General features: G+C 46.7%; 1 protein-coding gene across 1 annotated transcript; it reads left to right on the plus strand.

Annotated features, from left to right (window-relative positions):
* Window positions 1-428: 428 nt before the first annotated feature.
* Window positions 429-23,478, plus strand: LOC309355454 (transcription factor CP2-like protein 1). Its single transcript, XM_081886339.1, has 15 exons — window positions 429-1,874; window positions 4,181-4,335; window positions 5,310-5,383; window positions 5,872-5,977; window positions 8,291-8,397; window positions 10,558-10,710; window positions 11,629-11,739; window positions 13,461-13,558; window positions 15,080-15,134; window positions 17,553-17,646; window positions 18,322-18,412; window positions 19,435-19,514; window positions 19,775-19,920; window positions 20,810-20,861; window positions 21,931-23,478. The coding sequence occupies exons 1-15, from the start codon at window positions 1,630-1,632 to the stop codon at window positions 21,966-21,968; spliced, it is 1,605 nt and encodes a 534-aa protein (XP_081742465.1). The 5' UTR covers window positions 429-1,629; the 3' UTR covers window positions 21,969-23,478.
* The last annotated feature ends 41 nt before the right edge of the window (window positions 23,479-23,519 follow it).

Genomic DNA, 23,519 nt, shown 5'->3' on the forward strand with positions numbered 1-23,519 from the left:
CTGGTTTTGGCACAGTGCCTTGGTCAGACCTATGGATGGAGGAGTGTAATCCTGCTAACTCTCCTGGCTCTCTCTCTGGTGCTCCCCCCCCCCCCGTGTGTGTGTGTGTGTGTGTGTGTGTGTGTGTGTGTGTAGGTTTCACTGTCATCATAGCCATGGTATCCCTGGGGAGAGAGTCTGCCCTCTTATGGAACTTTCTCCCTAGGGAAGCTCACCAGCTGCCTATGTTAAGCACCAAGGACTTTCCATCACCAAGGAAAGAGACCTCTCACCCCAAAAAGGCTTTTGCCACTGTGCTTTTCCACCTTCCAGTTTTTAATAATAATAATAATAATAATAATTTTGTATCTGCTTTTGGTATTTTCTTTCTACTTTTACATGTATAAACTGTCCTGATAATTGCACATCGGAGGAAGGTATTAAAACAAATCTGATAAATGAATGTCGAAAAAGTGCTGAATTTTGGTTTCCCCCAGTGAAGTGACCAAGGATATAGAAGGAAGTATTGGGGTGCACTTTGGGACACACCACTGAATTGGGTGCTAAATCTGCCCCCTGGTAACACCAGCCATTGTGAACCAGGCTGCAAAGCCCCATTCTGCCTGTTTTCTGTATCTTGGTCACACCAGAGTGTGACAGATTGCTGGATACTCTAGAACTGTGCTTGCTTTTAAGCAAGCCGCATGTAAATTCCCACCTGGGGTTCCCTTTCTAAAAGGGGGGTGTTCTGGAGTCTGAGCCTGCCAGGAAGACACTACAGTTGACCTGAAAGCAGCGAGAGCTGGCTATGATAAATATGCAGTGAAGGTAAAGTGCCCTGCCCATGCCTAGAAGGATTCACCCCTGCTATCACTTAACATAGTCGGAGGAGGGAGGCTCACTCTGCATTCAAAAAGAAAGCAATGCAACATCAATGGAATCCACATTTTATTCAATGTTTTGAGAAGACTGCTGTTTGTGTGTACACAAAGCTCCCCCAGTTATCCTGTGGCAATGGAGACTTTCCCCTTCTGCACTGGGATGGGGGTTCCAGAAAGAGAGACTTTTTCTAACCTGCCCCTCTAACCAACCTATATCTGAGAATACAGAATGCTGGGTTGGAAACCACAGTTTATCCTGTCACACAGTTTGCTCCAGCAGCCAATGGAACATTATTGTTTTATTTTGCAAGTGGTTTAAGCAGAAATTATTTTGCTCTTCCTGACTGCAATTACATTTACAAACATATGCAAGCAATTATTCTTTTATCTCCCTCCCTCCCCTCCCTCCCTCTGAATAATTTCATTTAATAGTAATAGTTCGTTGATTGTTCAAAATGTATAGATAGGGGTCTAAAATTTATCCAGCACTGCCCAATGAATCCTACTTCCAAACAGGCAATTTTACCTAACTTTGGGGTTTATCCACCAGGTTGTTGTTGTTTTTTACCTGCCTGGGCTTTTTCATGCTTCCTTCTCTGTTCTTTTGGACTATACACCCATGTCTCTCTTTAATGAGGTTGTGGGCTACTCTTTAAGTAAAGAAATGTGTCCTGGGTGCTTGGCACCTATCAGTTCCTCTGGTCAACCCAAGGAAAGGAAAAGGCTATAAAATGCTGTTATCCAAGGTATTTAACCCTCAGCCAATTGAATGGCATTTCCTTTTGAACACTCCCACCTGGCCGGCAGGTGCATAAAAAGAAAAGGGATGGTCCCAGTTGCACAACAGCCACAGCCTGCTGCAGAGCTAAGACTTTCTTTTCTTTTTCTCTGGTATTTTCCTAGTCCATCTTTTTTTGGGGATCCGCCAATCATGCTTTTCTGGCACAGCCAACCTGATCATTACTGGCCAAGCCCGGGGGAAGTGTATCCTTGCTCTGGAAGCAACATTATAAGGTGAGAGGCCTTCTTTTTGTCTGTCTTGCCCTGCCCTGTCCTGCCCTGCATTTCCCTTCCCACCCAACGCCATCTGCAGAGGTCGGGGAGGTGGAAAGTTCATGCAGAAGCCTGAAATTTATTCAGGAAGGGATGCGTAGAATTGTGGCAGGAGTTATTGGTGCCGCTTAGAACCATTCAGACAGCCTCACTATAGACCAACAGCTCATCTAGCCCGCTTCCAACAGCAGGTCTTGTGAAATCTCACAAGCCGAGAGGAATCTGCTATTCGGAGGTAGACTGTCTCTGCACAGGGAGGCTCCACTTCAACTATTTCGGCTGATACCCCCTCCACAGACTCACCTCCCACGGATTTGTTTGTGACCTATTTTAAAGCCACCTACACTGGAGGCATTGCTACGTCTTGCAGTAGTTAAGTTTCCTAGACAAATTCCAGGAAATTAAGCTTCACAGCACAGAAGCCAAGATTCATCCATGCGAGGGAGACTTTATAGACTTGTGAATGAACCAATGATTTGGATGGATCTCCCGTTGCTTTCCTTCTTGGGTTCACCTATGTTCGTTGGCTCTTTGGGGGTGCTTTGTATCCCCACCTGCAAGACTGCTCCAGCATGCCTCGCCAGTCTCCTCCCAAACTGCTGTCCAGAGTTTTTCACCTCCTGGTTCTCTCTCCTCTGCCCCTTCTTCCTTACTCTCTCCACTCTGCTGCTCTTGCCCACCTCTGCATCTTTCCTCAGCCTCCTATCTCTGCCTTCTGCCATGCTTGCAACTCTTGTAGGGGGTCTCCTCCTCTACTCTGCCTCCCTCTCCCTAACCAAAAGTTTCCTTTGAACCTGCTCTGAAGCTCACCTTTCCTAACACCTCCTGTGCCACCTGGATCTCTCCTTCATCCAGACTGCAACTCTGCAGAGGTGAATTTATTTTTAAAGTCCACCCCAGAGGCCTCTTCAAGCCCAGAGCGTGACAAGCGAGCCTGTTGAAGTCTAGATTTTGCAGCCGCCCACAAGTTCTGTTAAACGGTTCCATTTAAGAGTCCAAGGCCAGAGAGATGCAAGAGGCAGGCAGGCAGAAAGAAAGACTTCTGTGACGTACGTCAGGTGGGAGGAAGACAGGGACTGACCCCAAGCCACCCAGAGAGCAACCTAGCTAAATGCAGAGGGTATTGTCGAAAGCCTTTTTGCAGACTCATGACATGTGAAAACAGGCTTGCGCATAAAGAGACTCACCCGGCAGTCTGGGGTAAAGAATTGCCCCCAGGAGAGCGGGCAAGGAAGCTTTTGTCAAGCAGAAGAGAGCGGTTTCTTTTCTTTCCCCCTTTCTTCCCCTTCGGAGCTGTTAAATGTGCCACTAACGAGTAACTCGGCTACATTTTGGCAAGCCAGCTAATTATAAATTGGGCAGTCTAGTAACCTTTGCTTGCTTTATTTGTAAGATGGATGTGAATGTTGTCAGCGCAGGACAGAACGTGTGAGAGAGATGCTTTCAGACAAAAGCTGTGTTCTACTTAAGGCACATTGAACATTCAGAAGTGGGACGAGGGAACAACACCCCCCCACCCGATGCCTTATGGCTCATGATACTCCTACATAGAAAGGGCAAGGATGTAGAAATTAGCAGGTAATCTGCACGTAAACAACTAGCCATACTGCACCATCTATGCACAGGGAAGCCACTGTTGGATTCGGCATCCTGACATTTGCACACTGCATGCATGTACGTATGGAGTTTTCAAGTGCGTTTGAATACAGTCATACCTCATGTTACGTTTGCTTCATGTTACGTTCTTTCAGGTTGTGTCCCACAGCGACCCGGAAGTACCAGAAAGGGTTACCTCCGGGTTTCGCCGCTTGCACATGTGCAGAAGCGCTAAATCACGCTTTGCGCATGCGCACAAACACCAAATTGTGCTGCACACCTGTGCAGCTATGGTGCTTCAGATTGCGGGCTTTTCATGTTGCGAACGGGCCTCTGGAACGGATCTCATTCGCAACCAGAGGTACCACTGTATGTATGTTGCATTTATCCCCCCTCCCTCCGTTTTTCTCCAGAAACCACAAGGAGGTACTGTATACATTTAATCCTCACAACAAACCTGTGAAGTAGGTTGGGTTGAGAGGCAGTGGCCGAGTGGGGATTTGAACCCTGGGTCTCCCAGGTCTTAGTCCAACACTCTAACCACTACACCAAACTGGCTCTCTGCCTGCAGGCTACTTCCTTCATATACGTGATGTCTATGCAGGAGTTTCTCCCCTCAGCTGAGTGTAAAATCATCATTTGTAACTGCCCCTCTCCCTTGCTACCTGCAGGGAACCCCTGACTTTGCCATTCCTGAAACAGGAAGAACCAAACAGCATCTCCACGTCGGCCGAACAGCACTGCCCTTCTTTCCAGTATGTTCTGTGTGCTGTTACCTCTCCAGCTGTCAAGCAGCATGAGGAGACCCTTACCTATCTCAACCAAGGTAAGGTTTAGGGCAGGTGTGTGTGTGTGTGTGTGTGTGTGTGTGTGTGTGTGTGTGTACGCTGAGGATGGAGTGAACTTTGCCTAGATGCTGACCCCTAGCGGTGAACATAAGGCATGGACAGATGTGTTGGCTCTTCAATATAAACGCAGTGAATAGGATGGTAAACATCCAAGAAGCTTAAAAACCAACCAACCAACATGTCAGGCTGGCTTTTACAGCTCAGAATGCTGCTAGCAGTTTGCTGAGGTTTCAGAAGGTTTTGTATGGATGCAGACCATGCTGATGGGATTTTACCTCCAGATATTGTTGAACTCCCAACTTCCACCAGCCACAGCCAGCATGGCCAGTGGTGAGGGATGAAGGGAATTGTGGAGGGCGACACAGCAGGGACGGGGGATCCTGCAAATGCTGCTGAACTACAACTCCCATCAGCCCCAGAAAGCATAGCCAGGGATGATGAGAGTTGTAGCTCAGCAACATCCGGAGGACTAAAAGTGCCGCACACGTGAGCAAGAGGCTTCCCATCCATGACCCATGTAAAATTTCTGCTATATCAAAGGTGCTAGACTAGAACTCAAGTGAAATTTCAAAATTTTCAGATTTTGCAATTTGGATTTCAGCGTCAAAGCTTGCTTCGGAATCTGACATTTGACTGATAGGCTTAAAATTGGATGCTTTCGATGGGATGATTTCTGGTTGATTAATTATTCAGGTTAACATAAAATGTATTACATCATATTGCAAGCTGCCCATCAGATACTGTCAAATACTGAAGCTACAAATGTGCACAGGAACCTCTGCTAGCCGAATAGCTCAGTTGGCAGAGCGTGAGACTCATAATCTCAGGATTGTGGGTTCAAGATCCATGTTGGGTTTAGATCATTGGTGAAAATTTGTGCCTGATATTCCAGATTCTTGACCTATTTTTATACATCAGCCTCCCGTTCCTGACATATTCTGCTCTTTTCTAGGGCAATCTTATGAGATCCGGATGCTGTGCAATCCCAAGATGGGAGAGTTTGCAGAGGGGCGCAAGTTACTGAAGGTGAGGAAAGGGAGATTTGACTGGCATTTTAAAAAACCAAAAAAACTGGGATGCTCATTATGCATAATTAGCTTATGAAATTCATTGACACAGTATATGTTGCAAAGTTTTTCTGGGGGAAACAAATAAATGAGTATATAGAAGATAGGTCCAGCTACTAAGTCATAACAGCTAGATGCACAATCTCTTTGTTGAGAGAAAACAAAGGTCCCAGATGTTGGGTGTCAACAGAGCAAGGATATTCCCATCATGCCTTGCTTGTAGATGCTCCCTTCTCATTCCTGTTCCTCTGTTATTCATTTGCTAGCAAAAACATTTGGATTTCTCTTTTCTTAAATCTGAATGTTTTCAACATTCCTAATTGGGAGTGCTTTCAGACCTATGCATTTTAGGAGAAAATGATGCGTAAGTTGTGTTTGATGAATTGCACTTCCCCCGTGGTAGAAGTGGATCCTGGGAAATCTCTGACACCTCCTTCTCCCTGTCAGAGTGTTGTCAGGGTGGTATTCCATGACCGGCGACTACAGTATACTGAACACCAGCAGCTGGAGGGATGGAGGTGGAACAGGCCAGGTGACCGCATCCTGGATATTGGCAAGTAATGATTCATTTTTTTAATTGGGCCCTGGAGACTTTGTGCCCATTTAAATGCTTCTAAACCTTGTTTCTTTTAAACCTTCAACATAACCTTCAGTCTTCTGTAACTGGGAATGCTTGATGATGATTTTAGAGAAGATCAGATTGAGTTTTTTTGTAAGCGAAACCCAGTCAACAGAACAAGGATCCCCCTTAAGAAAAGCTCCAGCTTCAGTAGAAAGTAACAGTAAGTGCTAGGATGCAGTGAACATTTGCCCCACTTCTATGAGCAATTAGAAATTCCAGGGGCACAGGGCTCCCTTGGAAGGAGGTCAGTAGTTCACATTACTTCATTAGGGTGAATTAGGGTTATCAATGGACCTCTAACTGAATGGAAAATTAAACATGTGTAAGGTAATAAAGGAGAGAAACTGGAAACCAGGGGTGTGGGTGGAGAGTCTAGAAGGGAAGAAGAAGTAAGTAATTTGGATGTTAAATTGTTAAATTATTCAAAATTGAAAATAAAATATGAAAAGGGAAGGAGGCTTATTAGAGTTTTGCAATGTTTGCATTTATTTACAAATATAGAATTGTGCATAGGTGGAGGGGTTGCTTGAAGACTCCGAAGTCCACTGCTCCCACATTATAATTTAGTATTATAAAAGTACATTATAATTATAATATAACAACAACAACCCACTCTTTCCCATAAGGTTCCAGTGCGTGTTACAACAATTTTTAAAAGAACATTAGAAGCAGTTAAAGCAACTTAGGATCACAAGATCTAGGGATCAGCAAACATTTTCAGCAGGGGGCCGGTCCACTGTCCCTCAGACCTTGTGGGGGGCCGGACTATATTTTTTTGGGGGGGGGAAGAAAAGAACAAATTCCTATGACCCCACAAATAACCCAGAGATGCACTTTAAATAAAAGGACACATTCTACTCATGTTAAAGCACGCTGATTTCCAGACTGTCCGCGGGCCGGATTTAGAAGGCAATTGGGCTGGATCAGGCCCCTGGGCCTTAGTTTGCCTACCCATGAGGATCACAAGAATAGGGTGCATCCTAAAAATATAACACCTCAAATGTCACAAGGCCAGAGGTGTGTTTTCAGCACTCACCAAAAACTGTGTAGTGAAGGTGCCAGACACACTGCTGTGGGGAGGGAGACCCACAACTTTGGGGCTGCCACAAAGAAAGCCCTCTCCTGGGCCGCCCCACAATCTTCTGTGGCAAAACATCCAAGAGCATCCCCTCTGCCAATCCCAGCACCCAAGAGGGTCTGTAGCGAAAGAGGCGGCCTTTCAGGCATTTGGGGCCCAAGTCATTTAAACGCTAATGTCAGCACCTTGAATAGGTGTCCTAGTGCCTTCATGTCCTTTGCCTGAAGCAGGAAAATGTTTGGGGCCTGCCCTGGAGACTCATCACTGGAATATCTGCTCTATCAAGGTCTTTTGACAAGACTAAGAGGCCGGGCAGGTCTTGCCTCAGGGCAGCCCTCGTTGGCAGTGGCTCTATTCACAGAAATCTGGTGAGAAACCCGCCAGGGAAATCTTTGTCCTTTTCTCATGCATTCTGTTCCTAACCTGGGGCTGGCGGAGATATTTTTATGTCTCCAAATGCCTCGACTCCCACCCTGACATTTCAGGGTTTTCTGGAGCACGCTGTCCTGCTCAGCCACTGCTTCGCCAGCACTGCTTCACGTTTTCGGTCCTCTCCACATTTCTCTGCTTCTGCATTCCACTGTCAGAGACTTCTTCTTTAGGGTGAGGGGGAAATGTATTTATACATACAAGACTATCAGTATTTGTGGCACTTGAAAAGAACATCATAAGGGAAAAGAAAAAGGGATTCTGAGTATGAAATAGTCAATGGGGAAAACAAAAGGGGAAAGGGAGGAGGAGGAAAATGCAGTTATGAGGACTTAAAATTTGGTTACTGTTGGGAATAAGGAGCAAAAGTTTCTTAAGGCAAAGTCTCCATGGGAAACTTGAGCCCAGAAGAGGGATTTGAAGGAGGGCAGTGGAGAGACAGGAGGCGGCAGCCCAATTTCTGCTTCACTAACATATTAGGAGAAGCAAAAGACAGTCTGTCTTGGGAGGTGATGGGAGAGAAGGGAAGGTGTCGTTGCATCCTGCACTGTGGATCCTGCTCTCAGCAAGGGGGCTCAGATGAGAGGATCTCCACGATCCCTTCTATGATTCTATGTGCACTCCCAGGGAGGGAGCTCCATGCATCCCCCTCCCCAAGGTGTACACCCAGTAATTGTTCCGATTGTAAGCTTGCCCTGAAATCCTGACCCCCCTCTTCCTCTGATGGACAACTACAGATATCCCCATGTCCGTCGGAATCCTTGAACCTCATATCCACCCAAACTTGCTCAACACTGTGGAATTCCTGTGGGACCCGACCAAGCGGACCTCTGTCTTTGTCCAGGTAAGCAAGCAAGGTGGGGATACCTGCCGGTAGGACTCCTTGACTCCCACAGTTGCTTTCTCCTCCTTTAGGTCTTTATTCCCTTTCCCCTTAGGCCAGTTTTGCTTCCTCTGTATTTTCCAAGACATACACCATTAGCACTTAATGTAAATACAGTATGTGTAAACAAAACTGTACCCCTTCAGCAATTGAATAACAAGTAGATGTTGTTAGGATAAGAGCAGTCAGTGGATGCGAGCAAACACACGAGTCGCAGTCATAATAGCAGGGGTGGTTTTTGGGTGGCCACAAAGGGCACCGCACTTCAGGGGATGCCGAAACAATTCTGTAGAAAGGAGTGTGATAGGCATGTGTGTGTATGCGCACACTGAAATTTGAGAGCCCAAAGTCCACCTCTGGCAATAGTACTGTAGGAGCTGCAACAAAATGTGCAGTGCCGACACATAGAAGAAGACACCTTTACCCCGGTATGGCTCCCCTTTATCACATACACAGCCCAACAAGAAGACGACATAAATCCACCAACAGCATACAAATCAGTATGGTAACGTGATCCAAAACACCCACTCACACACGAAAACAAAGACACATACACAGCCAACCACAAATGAATAACCACACCCAAGGCCAACTCCAACCTCTCTCACCACCAAAGGAACACAAGCGAACAGCAAAGAACCTGCACAAGCAACGCTGACACCAAACCCTACCAAACCCTACATATTGAAAGTAAAATAGAAACATCACCACCCGACCCCACCCCCACCCATCTTCCTCCGCTCCACCTCTTTCCCGCTTTTCTTCATAATGTCTCAGCAAATGAAACTGATTTGTAAAAATGTTACATGGGGGAAAAATACAAGAGACATTGCACACTTTTGTAAATCAACAAAATCTTTAATTTTAAAAAAAAAAGTTGCAGTGCAGAAGGACCCGGATTCCAGCCACTCGGTTCCATTCCTGCTGCCCAGCAGTTAGTATTCTGTGTTCACTGAGCCTGCTTAGCTTTCATTGGGCTGCTTCATGGAGCTTCCCCCCCCCCCCCGCAATGGATGGCTTTAAAATATCAGATAAATTCATGGAGGATAAGGTTATCAAGGGGTACTAGATCTGATAGAGATGTTCTTCCTCCACTACTGGAGGCAGGAAGAGAGGGCTCTTGTGCTCAGGTTCCGCTTGCAGGCTTCCCCAGGCGTCTGGCTGGCCACTGTGAGAACAGGATGCTGGGCTGTTGTTGTTGTTGTTTAGTCATGTCCGACTCTTCGTGACCCCATGGACCAGAGAATGCCAGGCACTCCTGTCTTCCACTGCCTCCCACAGTTTGGTCAACCTCATGCTGGTAGCTTCGAGAACACTGTCCAACTATCTTGTCCTCTGTCGTCCCCTTCTCCTTGTGCCCTTCATCTTTCCCAGCATCAGGGTCTTTTCCAGGGAGTCTTCTCTTCTCATGAGGTGGCCAAAGTATTGGAGCCTCAGCTTCAGGATCTGTCCTTCCAGTGAGCACTCAGGGCTGATTTCCTTAAGAATGGATCGGGTTGTTCTTCTTGCAGTCCATGGGACTCTCAAGAGTCTCCTCCAGCACCATAATTCAAAAGCATAAACTCTTCGGCGATCAGCCTTCTTTATGGTCCAGCTCTCACTTCCATACATCACTACTGGGAAAACCATAGCTTTAACTATACGGACCTTTGTTGGCTAGATGGGCCAATGATCTTAAAAAGGCCTGCTGCACTTCTGCAAGCCTTAGGGTTCCCCAGACATTCAGATACTTCCCCTTGTGTGTGGCATTGTTTTTGGCCCCATAAACACCGGCACGGGTGCCTGAGCGCTGGAACTAAAAGGGGTGTTTGCTACCACTCTGGCCTTGCGCATGGAATGAGCAAAGTTGTTTTGTACAGACTCTTGACTGTAACAAGGCTCATTTCCACGCAGCTGCCCAAACTGGAAGAGTCCTTGCTCAACAAGCCTGCATGATGGCTCGGTCAGTAGCACACGAGACACTTAATCCCAAGGTGGTGGGTTCAAGCCTCACGTTAGGCAAAAAATAAAATAAAATCCTTCCTTCCAACTCCACAACTCTATGAACACCCCCTGTTCCCAGTTGATGCTGCTTACCCGTCTTCTGACCTTCCTCTTCCCCCACTCTTTTTTGGGTAACAGGTCCACTGCATCAGTACTGAATTCACATTACGCAAGAACGGTGGCGAGAAAGGTGTTCCCTTCCGAATCCAGGTGGACACCTTCCGGTCCAATGAGAAGGAGGAACACGTGGAGCACTTGCACTCGGCCAGCTGCCTCATCAAGGTCTTCAAGGTATTGCTGCCTTGCCCAGCCCTAACACCCCCACCCCCAGAAGCAGGATCCTCCCAACAAAGAAGCCTTCTTATGGAGCTCCTCTTTCAGAAAGCTGAAAGCAGGCGTAACCAAAAGAGTGCCTGCTCTGTGTGACTCGAGCAAATAAGCCAAGTTGCATTATGCTACGTGGGCCCAGTGAATTTGTTGGGAGCACCTAATAAACTAGTGTGCCGTTACTAAAACTAAGGGGTATGAATCTGATTTGGCTTCTGGAAGGGATGCCCTCTAAGAGCAAACCCTATGAACAGCAGGCAAGACCTTGTTAGTAGTGGTGCCCAGCTGGGGGCTGTGACAGGGCCTTTTCAGTGCTGGTGCCCTATCTTCATCATTAACTTTCAAGTTTTTTTTTTAATCCTGTTTACCCAGGAGTTTGGTGGCTAAAGAATTCTATTCCAGGCAACCCTGAGATCATTGGATTGGATTATTGGATTGGTTTTTGGCTGTTTTTATATTTTTGTTTGTTTAAACTGTAACTGATTTTTGATGTTTTAAATGGTCATTGTTTTTGGAATACTTTAATCTGTTTTAGAATGTTTGCTTTGTCTTTGTTTTGAACGGCACCTTTGTCTTCCTGGGCTCCTTCCAAATATAGGCAGCCCCCCCCCCACTGTTTACATGTATTCAATATGTAAACAACTGTGTATAAGCACATCTCACCGAACCCAGAAGTGACCCAGAAAGACATCACTGAAACATTGCTAAAAGGGCGGAACAGGGGCAGGCCAGGGTGTTTGCAGGCTTTTTCAATGGGTTTCAGTTATGTATGAAATCAGAACGTAAATGGGGGGGGGGGCTACCAGTAGCTATATACAGGACCATACTGTAAGTGTACGTGAAAATTTGATTTTATAGATATAGCAAATGTATACTTTTCAGCCCAAAGGAGCAGACCGGAAGCAAAAAACAGACCGGGAAAAGATTGAGAAGCAGTCCCTTCAGGAGCGTGAGAAATACCAGCCCTCGTACGAAAGCACCATGCTGACAGAGGTACGGGTTCCCTTTCTACAGCAGGGACTAAGAATAAAAGAATTGTTGACTTGGAAGTGACCCCAAGGGTCATCTAATTCAGCCTTCTGCAACACAGGAATCTTTTGCCCAACATGGGCAAACCTGCAACCCAGAGATTAAGAGTCTCGTGCTTTGCCAACTGACCTATCCCAGCCTTATAACTTTTTGGCCTTCAGGTAATGTTGGTTGGGCTGGGCGATATCAGCTTTTCAACATGGCAAATATCACCAGCCCAACATGGCGATATACTGTGGTATTGAAAGAACAAGCCGCATTGGCTTCAGCCTCACCCCAGTGCCTAGTGGGCTGGGACAAGGCAGCTTGTTTGTCTGGCTAAGCTGGGGCGTGGCAGAGCCATCCCCGGTGCTCTCCCCATTTGTGCAGAAGCCAGCGCCGGGCTGGGGGGTCCTTTAACTGCTCGGATGGGAGTGGCAACCACACACTCCTCAGCTGAGCAGTTTAAAGATGCAGAGAGAAGAACAAGCTGTATTGCTGCCTCTCTGTTGTATGAGGGCAGAGTGGGATGGCAGTTTCGCTCAGTGAAACCGCCATCGCTCCTGAGTCCCTCTGCTAGCAACACTTGCTGGAGGAAGTCTCTAGCAGAGGAACTCAGGAGCAATGGTGGGTTCACCAGTCCTGGGCGATATATTGATAAATCATCCAGGCCAAATTATTGGACTGCAGTTCGTACCATCCCTGATGAGTGGCCATGATGACTGGGGCTGAAGTCCAATTTGAAGTCCAACAACAGGCTCCCCCCATCCGTAGCTTAAAGCCAGCTTCCCCAACCTGGAGCCTACAAGATGCTTTGAACTACAACTCCCATCAGCCCTAGCCAGCACAACCATTCTGTCGGGGGCTGATGATCCAGGTCCCTTCCCATTCCTAACAGCGCGTTATGTCCTGGTGTTTTTTGTTGTTCTATACTTTTTCTTTATTCAAATCAAAGTTCCACAAACAGCCACATTCTTCTCACACTGCTTTTGCTAGTTATAAAGGTAAAGGGACCACTGACCATTAGGTCCAGTCATGACTGACTCTGGGGTTGCGGCGCTCATCTCGCTTTATTGGCCGAGGGAGCTGGTGTACTGCTTTCAGGTCATGTGGCCAGCATGACTAAGCCGCTTCTGGCAAACCAGAGCAGCGCACGGAAACGCCGTTTACCTTCACGCCGGAGCGGTACCTATTTATCTACTTGCACTTTGACGTGCTTTCGAACTGTTAGATTGGCAGGAGCAGGGACCGAGCAACGGGAGCTCACTCCGTCATGGGTATTCGAACCACCGACCTTCTGATCGGCAAGTCCTAGGCTCAGTGGTATAACCCACAGCGCCACCCACGTCCCTTGCTAGTTATAGGGGCAGATAAAAGAGTTAAGCTGCGCACTAAAGCCTTGTCCACTGGGAATCCTCCTCAGCCCCTCATCCAGCATCTAGGTTTTCAGTAGGCATTGCCCCCATAACTTCAAGCCTACCATCGCATCCGTAAGGACTAGGAACTTGCTTTTTGAACAAAAGCTTTCTGCAACCATGCAGTGCCATGATGCACACAGCCCTTTGAGAGGTGTTCTCTGAAGTAGGAGGGCTGTAGCCCCAAAGCACCAGAGGATGGGCGAGTGTGTCAGATGTTGCAGCATCCAAGGCCTAACATTTCTCTCCTGGTCTTTGTTTCCTCTTACCACCTCTCCCCTCCTTTTCCAGTGTGCCCCATGGCCAGAAGTTGTCGGCAACCTTCACAGTCCTCCAACCACCCCTGGACTTGTCTCTCCCCATTCCTTCAAGCTTCAGACCCCTGAAAGGTAAGCTGGGCAAAGCGAGAGCCTGTGGTAGCATGAGAAAAGAACCTCATCCTTTCGAAGCCCTGGACGACTCCCCCACTGCCCCCCGCATTTGTCCCGACTTGCTTGCACAAAGCTCATGCGGAGGTCAGACTATCTCCTGTCTTTATTGAGCATTCCTTCCAGGGCTGTTAAATGACATTGAGGATTTGTCCCGATTTGTGCCAGCTGTGTTTATACGTCTTCCTGTAAACTGTTCATCTTCCCCACACTGTCCAGGGCATTTTCCTGTCACTTGCCTAATCGTGGCAGGTCTCTCCCCCCCCCCGCCCCCAATTTAGCAGATTTGTTGTGCTAGGGTGACAGAGCACTTCGAACTGCTGTAATCACACAAACCTAAATATCTGGTCTGTGTTTGAATCCCTCCTGCAAAATGCTGACCATCTAGAAGTGGATCCTGGCCATCGAAACTGAATACAGTGGTACCTCAGGTTAATAATAATAATAATAATAATAATAATAATAATAATAATTTATATCCTGCCCTCCCCAGCCAAAGCCGGGCTCAGAGCGGCTAACAACAGTAAAATAAATACAACATTCTAAAATCATTTCATTATAAAATTACTGTAATTCAGATCAGATTAATTGCAACCATTGGGCTAGAGTTCTGTGAGGATTGCCAAAGGAGGGGGTCAGGCTGTGCCCTGGCCAAAGGCCTGGTGGAACAGCTCTGTCTTGCAGGCCCTGCGGAAAGATGTCAAGTCCTGCAGGGCCCTGGTCTCTTGTGACAGAGCGTTCCACCAGATCGGAGCCACAGCCGAAAAAGTCCTGGCTCTGATTGAGGCCAGCCTAACCTCTCTGTGGCCCGGGACCTCCAAGATGTTTTTGTTTGAAGACCGTAAGGTCCTCCGTGGGGACATACCAGGAGAGGCAGTCCCTTAGGTACAAGGGTCCTAGGGCCCGTATAGGGCTTTAAAGGTTAAAACCAGCACCTTAAACCTGATCCTGTACTCCACTGGGAGCCAGTGCAACTGGTATAGTATCGGGTGAATGTGATCTCGCAGCGAAGACCCCGTAAGGAGTCTCACTGCGGCATTCTGCACCTGCTGGAGTTTCTGGGTCAGTCTCAAGGGCAGCCCCACGTAGAGTGAGTTACAATAATCCAATCTAGAGGTGACCGTCGTGTGGAACACAGTGGCTAGGTCAGGGTGAGAGAGGTAAGGAGCCAACTGCTTAGCTTGGCGGAGATGAAAAAATGCCGCCTTTGTTATAGCTGCAATCTGCGCCTCCATGGAGAGGGAGAACTAAATTCGTTCTGGAGGTCGGTTCTTAACCTGAAACTGTTCTTAATCTGAGGTACCACTTTAGCTAATGGGGCCTCCCGCTGCCCCACAATTTCTGTTCTCATCCTGAAGCAAAGTTCTTAACCCGAGGTACTATTTCTGGGTTAGAGGAGTCTGTAACCTGAAGTGTCTGTAAGCTGAAGCGTCTGTAACCCGAGGTACCACTGTAACCCACTTTTGTTCCTCTGTTTGGCAGGATGTGCTCCTCACCTGGCTACACCTTGGATAGCTCATCAGAGAGCACGGCAGAGGTAAGCAGGGGATGGGACACACACCGATAGGCTGGCTTCACCCTCGTAAAAGTTTCCATCTCTTTCAGTTTAAATTTTCTAGGCATTGGTGCAATCTTAAAATTTTTTATATGATACACTGAGAAAGCTGCATCTCAGAAAACTACAGTTAGGTCCATTTTTCCGCAGGTCCCAACTACTTGGGCTCCCCATGAAAACCAGGAGGCGTATTCTAGTAGTTTGCATTTATTTGTTCATTTATTAGGAACATAAGAGCAGCCCTACTGAATCAGGCCAGTGGCCCGTATAGTCCAGCATCCTGTTCTCAGTGTCTATGGGAAACCCACAAGCAGGATTCGAGTGCAAGAGCCCTCTCCCCTCCTGTGGATTCCAGCAACTGGTATTCAGAAGTATTATTGCCTCTAAGCATAGCGGCGGAGTGCAGGGGGCTGGACTAGATGACCCTCGTGGTCCCTCTCAACTCTTAATTCTGTGGCTAGCAGAGATTGATAACCTTATTCACAATGAAGTTGTCCAATCCTCTTTTAAAGATGTCCAAAATGGTGGCCATCACTGCGTGAAGAACTGCTTTCTTTTATTTGACCTGACAGGCTGTATTCCTATGCTTAGCATCAGCAGCAAAAAAGTAGTCTGGGTTGTTTCACACCATGGTTTTCAAGCAATGTTCCACGTAGCTTGGGAAATTAACCAGTTTGTTGAAGAACTGCAAGGTTCCCCCACAAGAACCACCACCAACCGCTGAAATAGGCAGCTGCAGAAGCAGGCTGGGAGTCTGAGAGCTCTAGGTTAAAAGGAACAGGTCTAAGACCCCAAAAACCTCCTCTGGCCTGATAGGAACTGAGGGCAGATCCACACCATTCTTGCAAAGCACCTCCAAGGCACATTTAAAAGCACATGAGTTTTCTGGCAACAGTCCCCAACATCCTTAAACTACAGCCCCCATAATTCTTTGGGGTTTTAAACGTGTGCTAGATGTGTATGGTGTGGGGTGGCTCTCGCAGAACCATCCAGATTGCACCCCCTAGCCATGGACGAATTAGCTCTTTCCCCCTCTCCTCCAACCACCCCCTCCATCCATTCAGGTCAGGGATGTGGGTGGTGCTGTGGTCTAAGCCACAGAGCCTAGGGTTTGCCGATCAGCGGTTTGAGTCCCCGCGACAAGGTGAGCGCCCACTGCTCAGTCCCTGCTCCTGCCAACCTAGCAGTTCGAAAGCACAAAGTGCAAGTAGATAAATGGACGGATTAGCTCTTTCCGCCTCTCCTCCAACCACCCCCTCCACCCATTCAGTTCACCTTCTATTAAAAACCTTTTATGAAGCAATAACAGTATTTTTATTTATGCACATATTTTTTTGCTGATTTTGCACCCCTTGTGGGGGTCCACTTCACCACCCCCTAGATTCGGCCCTGGCTCTGCTGCGAGTGTGCAAAATGCCTGGCAATCCTTGGCTGATGAGTTGATTAAGAAAGGGTTCCCTGAAGGCTCTAGCGCAGGGGTCAGCAACCAGTGGCAAGGGACTATTTGATGGCAAAGAGATCTGAACCTCGCCCCTGCCCATAATCCCAGTAGTTTTGCTAGCTTGTGCCTTCTCTTGCTTTGCTTTCCAAAACATGGTATGAGAGTGACGTCTGGTGGCAGCAGATGGTTTTACTTTTAGCAGCCAGCATCCAAAAAGGGCATATGCATGTGTGTCACTATGCTTAGGAAAGGACACACCACACACAACAGCACCAGATAATTGCCACTGGCTTGTCCAGGTCAACATTTTTGTTGGTCTTGCTCTTCCAAGCAACACCAACGGGAGCTGAGGAGAGAGCCCGAAGGTTGTTGTCGTCCCCTGCACTGAGTTCGAAACATGCCACATGCAGCCCACACCACTTTGTCCAGTTCTCTGAACTGATTGCACACAAAGGCTCTCGGGAACAGATTTGAAGATGTTCTTGTTTCAAATTCCTGCCAATAATTTGTCCCGCAACAGCATAGTGCCATTAACTGCCATTTTTTTATTTCATTTAATATTTTTTTAAATGAAATCCTAAATATTCATGCAAGTCATCCAGACTCTAGGGGATGTTGAAGGATATAAATTAAATAAATAATATGGGTTGTTGGCATTACAGCAACCCCACCTTCTAGGTAAGGCTTCAAGGTTCTTGGGCTCAGTCCTAAAACATTGAAGTGACACTCCGAATCCAATCATAGATGGTTGCCTGGAATGGGTGCATCAGCACTGTTGAATGTTTAGCAGGCTCCTACCAAATCTTTTGGCACCAGCCAGCGAAGTGTGGAAGCCAAGAAACTCCAATTGTTCTTATACTTGGGCATTTATATACTGCCGTTGATGTATCTGATCCCCAGGGCCCTCTGGGTTGTAGCTGATGTTGGTTTCTCCATGTTTCTCCCACTCTTCCTTTCAGGCCCTGAGCCCCAGTGCTTCCATCTTGGAAACCCAACAATGGTTGCACAAAAACAGGTTCCCCAATTACTCCCGGATTTTCGCCAGCTATACAGGTGAGGCTTTTCCTCTTCCAACACATAGCTCATCTCCCCCTTGAAATGTTGATCCCCCCCCCGACAAGTGCCCTTTTCTGGTCTCCCACCAGAACAACCCCCACCCTACAAACGTATTTTTAAGGCATGGAGAAATCTCTCTGTCACACATTTTTAAAGTTCAGAGAGAAAGCCACCGCTATGCACCGCAGAGCAAACTGAGATTTAGATTGCAATCTCCGCAAGGCTGTCTCTCATTATGTGACAATGTAAAGCGCCAGGTACATAGTCACAAATTAATTGGCTGTGCCAGTCCCTGACACCCTGGAAATATTTTAAGAGGTGGAGGAAATTAACTCCAAGGCACATTGTGGAGTGAGCCTTCCTGAAGCTGTGATGGGCTGGACAAAAGCATCAGAATTGACACTGGGCCAACTCTGTCTTGAGCCCCAAAAAGCTCATTTGGTAGAGCATGAGACTCTCAATCTCAGGGTCGCCCACAATGGGCGAAAGATTCCTGAATTTCAAGGGGTTGGACTACATAATCTTTGTGGTCCCTTCCAACTCTATGATTCCAAGTTATTTTGCTCCCAGTGCTGTCCCAGGAAGATGCACCGTGGATTTTACAACTTCAGGGCAAATTCTGAGCAGGGACCATTTTGCCAACAGAGTCCTCTCTTTAACTTCCTCCCGCAGGAGCTGACTTGCTCAGGCTCTCACGCACGGACCTTGTGCAGATCTGTGGAACAGCAGATGGAATCAGACTCTCAAATGCGCTAAAAGCCAGGTATGGAATTATGTTAATTTCCCCCTCAGTTAAAATTGGAGGGAGGGGGCAAGCTAAAGGGAAGAGTAGCTTAGTGTTGATAAAACATACACAAAGGGTCAGGCTGCAATCTTCGACACACTTACTCGGGAGAAAGTCCCATTGAACTCTATCAGGATTATGTCTGCGTTAGTTGGTTAGTTCGTGCTGCTGCTAATGCCAAGGTTGCAAGTTCAATCCCTGCATCAGACAGATGCACTGCAGGGGGGTGGAAAGAACCCTGAGGGACCATCTATGATTCTCGGTCTAGCCAATTATTCAACCCAGCTTCATGTTTGTTGAATCAGAGAAGGCAGCTGTGGCTTCTTCTACCCCACAACCTTCTCTGGCCTGCTGAAGCAAGCAGGACTCAAAGAGCAAGTGGGGAAATGGGAATGGGAGCAAAAGGAGCAGGTGGAAGACACCACAGCTGACTCACCACCTAGCTGCATTTCAAAGGTTAAAGGGAAATCTCTGGGCTGTAATCTGGTAGGCCCTTTTTATCATTAAATTTGCATCTCCAAGGAGCTCCAGGTGATGCATGGGGCACCATCCCATTTGTTAAGGTGCCTCCGGCATCCAAAATTATCTACGGGCCAGGCACCAGCTAGGGAACCCTTAGGGCAAATGTCATCTAAGATGTGACCAGCAGCTGCCATCTAGACCAGTATAGAGGGTGATGTCACTGGGTTACACTAGATGGTGGTCCCAAGGGCAGGATGCTGCTGGTGGCATGGGAACCTGAAGCAGGGCCTTCTCTGTGGTGGTGCCCCACTTGTGGAACACCCCTTAGAGAGGCGTGGGTGGCTACAACACTAATGGGTTTCCCTTACAGGGCAAAGCCCTGGGGATGGTGTTTAGTGCAGTGGGAAAGCTACTCTGCATTAACCCTGTCGGTTGGGTTTGATGGGAGACCTCACTTCTAGAGGGTCATAAATTCTCAATCTTTGCACTACGCCATCCTACTAGGTATTGGTGGGCTACAAAACTTTGCCTCCCCTCAGGTGTGTGCGCCCTCGGCTCATCCTTTACGTGTCCAGGCAGGTGGAAACAAGTGAGAATGTCTCTCCAAATGAAGCGTCTGGTAAGTCAGTGTTACTTTCCCAAGTTTAGAATTAGAGACCTTTATCTGGCTCCATATATTCGCACCTGCCAGTGGGCAGGACAAACCTCTTTGCTTTTAAATGACATTTTAAAACATCCCACAAGGGACTTGCACACCCTCCCTGGCAGCAATACCAATGTTTTGAAGTTTGTGATTGGCCTGAACACTTGTTTTTGGAGGCACAAATTTCAATCCCCTTTGTTTTAAAGTGTGGGGTTTTCATTTTCCTTTGCCCAAAGCCCTGTACCAGGAATTGTATCTGGAAGAGCTGACCGCCAGCGAGCTGACCAATAAACTGGCAGAACTGCTCAGCCTCCCAGCCAACCAGATTCAGCAGGTTTCCAGGCAGGGGCCGACAGGAATTCACATCCTTGTCAACGATCAGGTATGAGCCTTATTTTCAAGCCTAATACCATGGCCTCCTTCGGAAAGGGGCCAGAAGCTGTAGAGCTGCCTTGGCCCAGTGTTTTGCCACAGGAACCCCAAAGTGCATTTCAGAAGCATGAACCAGGGAGCTACAACTAACCATGCAGCAACCTGGAGCATGTTTAGAAATGGAACTTCCCTCCACATGAAACCATTTTACTGTATCCAACACTGTTGCTACAACACAGGAGTGGTTTTTTTGTTTGTTTAAAGAGTGTGCTTCCATAAACATTACTAAAACCCTGTGTAGATCAGTATTATCCCCTTATTAGTTTGCAGGCAGGACAGAGGCTGGTGAGTTGATGATGATATTTCAACCATAGAATGTCTGGTGCAGAAGACCTGAATAAGCCACATTCTTATGATCAACTGGATAACTTAGTTGGTTAGAGCCTGGTGCTGATAATGCCAAGGTTATGGGTTCAATCCCCCGTAAGGGACAGCTGCATATTCCTGTATTTCAAGGGGATAGACTAGATGATCCTCAGGGTCATCTTCAACTCTACAAGTTCGGAAGCAGCGCTAAACTTTACAAGCCCCATCTAAGAACCCTTAAGCATTCAAACTAAACTCTCGAGTCAGATTAAATTTGCATAAATCTATTTTCAAAAACTAACACTGTGCACGTACACTCACATGCACCTGTTATATTCAGAGTGCCACCGGGTCTTACGCTTGCCTGCTATCTCTTTTGACACATCATGGCCATCTGCCACTCAGACGGCCTGAGGTCTCTGGGGTGCTTTTCTTACACAAGCCCAGAATCTCCAAGTTGACTTTAAACCTGCTCCTAGGGGGTCTGGCCAGCTTCTAACCTTGCCTTGTTGTTCTCTCCTGGGTTGCCACAGATGGTCAGAAATCTTCCAGACGAATCATCCTTTGTAGCAGCTGTAACAAAAGGTAGGTGAGCTTCCCTGTAAAAATGAGCAGAATCTTGTGGCACCACCTTACAAGACAAATCATTTGTTGTGAAAACATGGGGGGGGGGCAAACCATGGAGACACAGGAATAAGGAGAAATTGGTGAAAATCTGACACATAAGACAACTGTTCACAAAAGCTTGTGCCACATTAATTTGTTAAGTCTTTAAAGGAAGCTACAAGTCTCTTTAGCATTTTTGTTTTTAGCAGTTTCTCTCCTGCCTTTCTTGCACCATGACGGCAGATTTTCAGTCAGTCTTCCATGCAGGCACTGATCTGAGTCAGACTCTTTTAGTCCAACAAGGGTGCTGTATCACATGCACTCAGTTTGCAAATCATCCTGTCTCTGTGCATAGACAGATGTGTTTTCCAACTAAGGATAATTCTTTCTAAGTGGGTTTTAGTGGACAAATCCTTTTGCCACAATAAATGCTAGTCTCTCAAAGGCTCTTCCCTATTCTTTCGGTGTAGTGGACTAACATGGCTTCCTCACCCTGAAAAATCAAAATGAGGTGTTTTGGAAATGTGGGGGCAGAAGAACCCTAAAGCAAGCAGCCCATTTGAAGGTGGTCCCCTGTAAGCCCAGGGGAAAAATGCCATATATTCAGTTTGGTTTACAATATATGACATTAGTGATTATAGGAACAGGGATCCGAGTTCAAATCATAGTTTGACGGCCTTCTTCAAGCTACTCCTCACCTCAATTTGCCATTCCACATGTTAGAAACTTAAAAGGTGGTGGCAAATAGTTGGTATTAGCTGAATTGCTTGGGCAAGGGCACAGAACACTCCTTTGCTGGATCTTGCACAAGGGCTCACAAAATGCCAGAGTTGGCCCCAAACCACCCACTGTGAAATGATCTCTAACAAGCCCAGTCTAGCCTAGTCAAGAAGTGCAGGTAGCTCCCCTAGAGTGGCAGCTAGAACCCCCAAGCTAATAGTTCTTACCCCCTGGATCCGTATGTATGAAAATATACGAAAGCCACCCATTCACTGGATGAGTAAGAAACACTTGGAAAATGACTAATTTGTGTTGTGTGTCACTACAGCACAGAACACAGAAGGTTATCACTTAGTTCTAAAATAGACCCGGACCTTCTAGAAGATGACACGACGCTGGCCTCCAAGAAGATGAGGAGCAAACGGATGCAGAAGCAAGCATAATAATAATATATATAGAGAGTTACTCAAAACCACAAGTTCACTGTATCTCATTGAACGCAAGATTTTGCAAGGCTGAACTCTTCAAGATCTGGAGCCGAAGGACCAAACTGGCTTTTGTTTGTAGCAACAGAGCTCTGCATCGAAACTGAACACAGAAACAACTTTTCATCTTGCATCTGAAATTTGCAATAAGAGGGTGGGAAGCAAGTTGATGAGCAAGCAGGATGAGCAAACATGCTTTTTCTTGATAAAGGAGGCAGCAGAGATGTCAGTTATACGTGAGAAAGTATTCAAGGAAGATATATTTGTGTATAGGCTGTATAGGATAAAATTAAAAGGGTTTTTTTTAAAATAAAAAAACAAAAAACAAACCTCACAGGCTTTTGCTACAGTATTGAAGTTCCAGCACGGTGTCAGTAAATGGTTAGCAGAACTGTTGCAAAAGACATATGGCTGTTTTTTGGAATATGTTGTCCCGATATAACCATTTTCAGAATGGCTGACCTGCATCTGACATAAGGTCTTGGGAGCAACAGCTTCCTGACAACGCCCACTGCACAGATGGGCACCAGGGATCTAGCTGGGAGTGTAAGAGGTCTCCTAGCTATCTAAATGCTTACACTGCTATCCTTTATGTGGTATAATTAATCAGTTCTCAGGCGCAAGCACATCTTTAATCTTCAAGCAGTATCACAAGGCAGAGATTACCAGTGTAGCTTGCTCAGAACTTCTCAAGCTCCTGCTCACAGCCCAACTTACCACAGGGCACAATCTACTGAACAGTTTGCCCCCTGCAAGCAGAGGCCAATTGTATGTGCGAAGGAGACACCACCACCCCTTCCCCAAAGTGCTTGACAACAGTTTTAGTGTGCATGCATGTTACACTGGTTCACTGAGTTTCTGCTGGGCAGGACAATCTGTAGTTAGAATGTCAAGCTGGAGAGATGTATCATCATCACAACTGGAGAAGATGGGTGGGACAGCTGCACACTTGGCAGAATGAGAATCGGTTAATGGCACATTTCTTAAAACACCAAATGCTTGACCTCCAGTATGTATTCTAACTTTCAGGATATAGCGAGGTCGCTTTAATAGCCAGGCTTGTTTGTCTGGTGCTATCCAATTACAGGAGTCTGGATGTCAATTTCTGTGTGTCAGTTTTATTAAGGAGGAAAGCAAATCAAACACTGAAAGGAGGTGGTTCATAAAAATCTAACGGAAGCTTTAAGCTGCAATTCTACATACAGTACTTACCTGGAAGAAAGCCCCACTGAATTCAATGGGGCTCACTCACAAAGTTGCATAGGATTGTGCCAATGGTTACGAACTCCAATGTTGCACTTGATCTGTAGACCAGAAACACAAACTATTCCAAACCACTAGCATTCAAATGTCTTTTTCCAAGAAAGGTATATGCCTTTATACTGCTTAAAGCATTTGTCATGTATTAGATTTTTTTTTTTTAGATTGCAGT

Source organism: Podarcis melisellensis (assembly GCF_964234715.1).
Source record: "Podarcis melisellensis genome assembly, chromosome: 13".
NCBI classification, from domain to species: Eukaryota; Metazoa; Chordata; class Lepidosauria; order Squamata; family Lacertidae; genus Podarcis; species Podarcis melisellensis.